Source organism: Lotus japonicus, chromosome 2 (assembly GCF_012489685.1).
Source record: "Lotus japonicus ecotype B-129 chromosome 2, LjGifu_v1.2".
In the NCBI taxonomy this organism is placed as follows: domain Eukaryota; kingdom Viridiplantae; phylum Streptophyta; class Magnoliopsida; order Fabales; family Fabaceae; genus Lotus; species Lotus japonicus.
Genome location: NC_080042.1, coordinates 57,725,756 through 57,732,227, shown reverse-complemented (window position 1 = coordinate 57,732,227; position 6,472 = coordinate 57,725,756). Strand labels below are relative to the sequence as shown.

The 6,472-nt window shown below is 33.5% G+C and overlaps 1 protein-coding gene across 1 annotated transcript; it reads left to right on the top strand.

Moving 5' to 3' along the window:
* The first annotated feature begins 829 nt into the window (after window positions 1-829).
* On the top strand, window positions 830-3,527 carry LOC130738505 (uncharacterized). Its single transcript, XM_057590494.1, has 5 exons — window positions 830-939; window positions 1,172-1,438; window positions 1,876-2,348; window positions 2,468-2,699; window positions 2,810-3,527. Exons 2-5 carry the CDS (start codon window positions 1,177-1,179, stop codon window positions 3,280-3,282), a joined length of 1,440 nt encoding a protein of 479 aa, XP_057446477.1. The 5' UTR covers window positions 830-939; window positions 1,172-1,176; the 3' UTR covers window positions 3,283-3,527.
* The last annotated feature ends 2,945 nt before the right edge of the window (window positions 3,528-6,472 follow it).

The following is a 6,472-nucleotide window of genomic DNA, read 5'->3' as shown; positions in this document are numbered from 1 at the left end:
TCTAATCATGAATAAACTAGATTATAACATGAAGTAATGTGATTTTTTTAAGTGATCACATGACTATTAATTTGTTTTAATTTGAACTATTCATGATTAGTGATTAGATCTAATGATTGTGATTTATTTTCACTTTCTCACATAAAATCATCTTTCTCATAATCTGCATTATATGAGAACGTATCATATGAGAGATATATTTTTATATGAGAATGTAAGAATAAATCACGACTGCTAGATTTAATCATGAATGATCAAGATTAAAACATGAAGTCATGTCACTTTTTAAAAAAGTCACATGACATTTTTAAGTTGTCATGTGACCATTAAATTGTTTTAATCTTAATCGTCAATGATTAAATCTAACGGTCATGGTTTATTCTCACGTTCTCACATAAAAACATCATTCTCATATGATACATCTCATATTTAACAATAATGATTATATTTATACCTCATTTTTTCTCCACTTCATTTCCACTTATTTTTATGTCTATCTCTCTTCTCTTAACATCTTATACTTTCTCTCTCCTACGTTTTCTTTTCTTCATATCTCTCTCATCTCCACCTCTTTCCCATAATTTTTTAGGTGTGAAAGAATAATTATTCCATATTTATATACTTTACTTTTTTGACAAATTATGATTTGTTTTAAAATCCCAAATAATAGCTAAAGTTGTAAGAATTATAAGACACATGAGTTGGAGGGGAAGGTGTATAAATGAATTGTTTGATGACGTAATTTATCTTTTCCAACATATCAAAAAATATTTCGATTTAAAAAAAAATAATGCACCAGTGTCCAGTAGTAAATAAATATAATAATTTCAAAAAAAAAAAAGTAGTAAATAAATACGCTGACAAGTGCAACGACGCGCGTTCTCACTTCTTCCCTCTATTGACTGACGAGGTTAGGGTTTCACGACATTGTGCGACACGGTACGATGTTTCTCTTCCTTGTTCCTTTCTCAGAATTTCTTGCCATTTCCATGTATAACAATTTTGATTATTCGCTTTTCACACTGTGGCTCATTTTTTTAATAGTGTATTATTAATTTTCTATTTATTATTTTTTTTGGGATTCTGGGGTGTTAAATTTCTGCGTATTGTATGTTATGCTGTGTTTGGCATTGAGAATTTTAAACCTGAGTAGCATGAAATTGATTTGCAGTGGCAATGGCTTATGTGGATGATGATGATGCTTCTACGGACTCTGGAGATGATGTGAACATGTTGTTGGATGGACACAAGCGTCAGGCGGGTGTGCCGTCGGGTTCTAATGGTGGCCGGAAGCGAGGAAGGAAAGCTACTGGCAGTGCTATAGTGGATGCTATGATGGAGATTGCGGCTGCTTCGAAGATGAGGGCTAGCGCGATTGTGAAGAATGAGGACAGATTCTCCATAAACAAGTGCATCAAAGTGTTGGATGAGATGCAAGGTGTTGATGAACAGATTTACTTTCTTGCTTTGGATTTGTTTGAGGATCACCCCAATGCCCGTGAGGTTTTCATCTCTATTAAGGGTGAAAAAAGATTGCCATGGTTGCAGGGCAAATGTGGTGTTTCCTCTAGTTGAATTGTTTGAGAAAACTGTCCTGTTTTTTGTGAAAGTGGATCCTTACTTTTGTACAGTTATGTAGACTGTAAGATGCAAGGGAACATATAAGTCACTATTATTAATTTGATCTTGTGCTTAATGCTGATGTTACTCCGAGTTCATCCTTTTCGAGTTGAGTGCAAACACAGTACTTTGTTTTCGAACTAATTTTTTACTTGTTTTATGCATGATTGGAATGCTTTCTTGATCTATTGACTAGATATATTAGAAATATGTATTCTCTTGCACTTTTCGTATCTTTGAAGTTTATCTTTACAGATACACCAATCAGCTTGGATGACATTGACTTAGAATTGGATGAGATGGAACTAGTTGCCGCTGCTGCTGGATACTATTACTATAGCTGTCTAACTAAACAGCCTTCCCGCAGGAAATGTGAATTTATGGCAGAAGTGCTGAATGGGCATGATGACTTTTTTCGGGAAATGTTGCGTATGGACAAGCATGTATTTCACAAGTTGTGTGACATTCTCCGTCAAAGAACCCTGTTACGTGATACTCCTGGGGTAATGATAGAGGAGCAGTTAGCAATATTTTTAAACATCATTGGCCATAACGAACGTAATAGAGTGATTCAGGAGCGGTTTCAGCACTCCGGTGAAACCATTAGCCGACATTTTAATAATGTACTGAAGGCTGTTAAATCACTGTCACGTGAAGTTTTACAACCTCCTCAGCCCACAACACCTCCAGAAATTCTCAACAGCGCTAGATATTACCCATATTTCAAGGTTCCAACTTTGAGCTCTTTCTCCCTTGCCATTTTCTATTCCGTTGAAATGTCTCCTGTGTTTTACTACTTGTGTGTGCTAGTTTATTGACAGTTCCTCTCCCCCCTCTATACTTTCAGGATTGTATAGGAGTAATTGATGGTATGCAAATTCCTGCACATGTTCCCGCCAAAGATCACTCTCGATTTCGCAATAAGAAAGGTATCCTAGCTCAAAATGTGCTGGCAGCTTGCACATTTGACCTGCAGTTTATATTTGTTTATCCTGGTTGGGAAGGCTCAGTCAGTGAATCACGTGTGTTAAGGGCAGTCCTTGATGACCCAGATCAGAATTTCCCCCAAATACCTCAAGGTTTGTTACTTGGTAGTAGTATATCTGTAGTTTTGGGTTTACTATCTGCCCATGTTGCACATTACATTAGTGATAACTGATAACTTATTCCCTTTGGATTTATTTTATAGGAAAGTATTACCTTGTTGACATGGGATACTTCAATACCGAAGGTTTTATTACTCCTTTTCAAGGTGTTCGGTACCAGCGTCATGAGTATAGAGGTGCTAATCAATTCCCCAGAAATGCAAAGGAGCTGTTTAATCACAGGCATTATTTTCTGAGGGGTGCTATCCTGAGGTCATTTACTGTGTTGAAAGCTAGATTCCCCATCCTTATACCTGCTCCTCAATATTCCTTTCAGATTCAGCGCGACATAGTCATAGCTGCATGTGTTTTGCATAATATTATTCGCCGTGAAGATAGAAATGACTGGTTATTCAATAGCCTTGGGGGGACACCAGTGGACGAACTTACAGTTCTTGATGAACTTCCTGATGTTCAGTTGCTTTCTTCAATGCAAGAACAACTTGCATTCTCGTTACGGGATTCAATTGCTTCAGCTATGTGGGATGACTTCTTAAATAAATGGGATGAGTGGTGATTATTTGCTTGAAATATTTCATGATACTTTTGTGACTCAATATGGGGGCGGCCTTTTGCAAATGGGCGTGTAGGCTCTGATGGAACTGATGGCCACCTTAATTTGATGTATAGGTCACTGTCCATTATTATTGTTAGTAACATGAAATTTTGTGTAGTCTCTGCTTATATTTGTCAAATATTTACATTGAAATGGAATTGTGAATGCTGCTTTGAGTTAGATAAAGATATTGCTGTGACTGTACATTTTACAGAAGCCTAATTGTTGCTAGTTTTAGTACTTCAATATTATCTTCATCATTCAGTTAGAGGAGGTTTGATTCAACATGAAACTACAGTTTATACTTTATAGTGAACCCATAAATTTAATTCTCCCAAACGTTACAGGGGTCATCAAATTAGTAGTAGCTTATCAAAAAAAAATTCAAATTAGTAGTAAAAAAATAATTGATCTTTAAATTTCCATTTTGAGAATTTAAAGCGCCAACACATTCTTAATTGCTATTCACCCCTGCCTGCTGATTTAATTTGAGTGTTTCTATGGTGATCCAACATGATAGGCAGAATGACCTTGAACTAGTGGAAGAGTCCCAAATTGTGATCAATGCAGAAGAAAGTAAGCACTCCTTTGACAGAGGAAGAGGTAGTTCCAATACCAAGGTGCAAGCTTAATGCAGCAAAGCTGGGGATACAATTGATGTGTGCTATAGGAACACGGTTTTGCTCCTACTTTTTAGATTTCCAGAATTGATGTGTAGAAAACTACCCAAAAACACTGCATAGTACATACTCCCTGCTTATGTACCATATTGTCCGAATCCTATAAAATTACAAAGAATGGACTATTTCATAATTTTGCAAATTTGAAAACCATTGACGCAGGGACTAAAAGACAATTACTAAAACATAGAGATAACTGTCGAGCTCAGGGTCCTGTAAAAAATACTCATAACGAACAAGGTAAATTCTCGCTAAATGAGCAAGAGGTTGGAATTTTGGTATGGGATTTGATGCAAAAGTATGGATACTTAAGTATATGTTGTATCAAATAAAAATGAAAAGAACCTTTAGCCGGCCTAAATTTCAAACATTTTTTAAAACTAAATCTAACTTTTTTTTTGAACTTAAACTAAATCTAACTTAAAAATTAAATAGATGGCTAAATCTTTAGGGGAATCTGATGATTAAGGTAAAAATAAACTATTTTATGTTAAAGGAGTGCTATCAACACAACACTTAGCACTCTTTTTCCAACACTCTTATTATTGATTGATTGAAATTCATGTGTATCTCACTATCTCATTAAATTGGAAGTGAAACCTATATTTTAGTGGATATCACATAAATTTCAATCGATCAATAAGAGAATGTTAAAAAAAGAGTGTTGCTAGTATTATTCTTATTAAAATTCATTTAGGTGTCACCAAATTGAAAATCACACCTATATTACTTAATTGATCCCATATAAATTTAAAAAAATAAATGAGTGCTAGGAAAAAAGTGTGAGTGTTACAGTATTTCTTTTTATGTTATATTGACTCTGCAATATGTAACTTGAATACCCTTGATACATTTTTTCTAGCAAATCTTGGAGGTTAGTTGGACTTGCGAGTCAATGGATTGGCAGTACTTGAATTAAATCATATACTTTCTATTATATCATATAGTATATACTATTTTTGAAATTAAAAAGTGGCAACTCCAACAAAGTGTCACCCCTCATTTTATGTTTTTCTTCATATATTTTATCTCTCAAACTATAATTACTAGGTAGATGTTGTCATATTTATATTTTCTGATTTTTTAGTAATATAAATATTAAATAATTCCATAAAATAATTAATTTATTAATATTTCATTTAATATTCATTAATGACATTAGAATAATTAGCAAAAGTCAATTGTGATTTTTTTTTTAAAAATAATTACAGTATTAATTTGACATTTAATGGTTTTTAATGACATTAGAATAATTAATAAAAGTCAAATTTATTTTTCTACCATTAAGATATATGCTGATACAGTATTTTTCTAAATGATTTGGTTATTTTTTATATTACAAAATAAAAATGTAATATCTTACGTTCAAAATGATATCAAATATGACAAAAATAAATTGATATCAAATAGTTTTAAAGGAATGATTTAGAAATTAACTCAAAAATTTTGAATTTTATGTTTTCGTATATACATCTGCAAGATTAAAATAGTTTTGGTATAATGCAAGCAAGAGCATATTCCGAGCGACCAATGGTATGAGAACAAACATCAAGACTCTACTATTGAAAATTGTTTGTAGATAGTAAGAATATTTTTTTAAACAAAAAACTTGGTACATATGAGTATTTATTATAGCACCCTATATAGACTATACAAATTATCTCCTTATTATCTTAATAAAGATCATTTATCATCCATTTTCACTCTTTTATCTTGTAATAATTATTATTGAGATAAAAAAAAATTGTTACATGGAAAAAGTGACAAAATAACAAAGCTAACAAGTAAACATAAGGTCCCTCAAAACAAGGGTCTCTACTTCCCAGAGAGGTTTGTCCAAGAAGCTGAAGTTGACACCGGGAGAACGTGCTCCCAATTTTGCAAGCAGGTCCGCTGGCACATTACACTCCCGACTCACCCTTTCTACACGTTTGATTAAATTAAAACTAAACGTTTGATTAAATTTAGAGAAATAGAAGTTTATTTAATTAAATTTAAATATAACTTCATTTATATTATCATTTAATTTAATAAAAGTTTTAATATCAAAACTCCTAAGATGATAAATTTTGAAATAAATTAAAATATTCAAAATGATAATTATTTTAAAATTAATATCATACAAATATTGATGTATAATGAATAAAGATGAGATTCATTGCCTGCGGGATTGCCTTCATTCGATGGAGATCTGGGCTAGTTTGGGTGCTCTGCGGTGGAATAGTTTTCGATAGGGAGGCTTAAGGAAGTGGATAGCAAGACAGACTTGGAGTAGATATGGTCTGCTGTTGGAGGAACAACCGAATATTCGAGGTGTATCCGTGACCGTGCAGATGACCGTTCACCGAGTCAAGCATGATCATGGCGAATTTGTGTGGTTTTTCCAGGGAGTGATTGACGAGGTTGGTACATTCCTTGGGGATGGGTGACGAGCTCCGTCACTAGGATTTGTCAAACTTAACACGGATGGA

What these genes read in the sequence shown, in the direction of transcription:
- LOC130738505 (XM_057590494.1), top strand. Translation starts at nt 1,177, where the DNA reads ATGGCTTATGTGGATGATGATGATGCTTCTACGGACTCTGGAGATGAT. An exon ending in AGTGTTGGATGAGATGCAAG is followed by an intron (nt 1,439 to 1,875) that starts GTGTTGATGAAC and finishes TTATCTTTACAG; the next exon opens with ATACACCAATCAGCTTGGAT. An exon ending in GATATTACCCATATTTCAAG is followed by an intron (nt 2,349 to 2,467) that starts GTTCCAACTTTG and finishes CTATACTTTCAG; the next exon opens with GATTGTATAGGAGTAATTGA.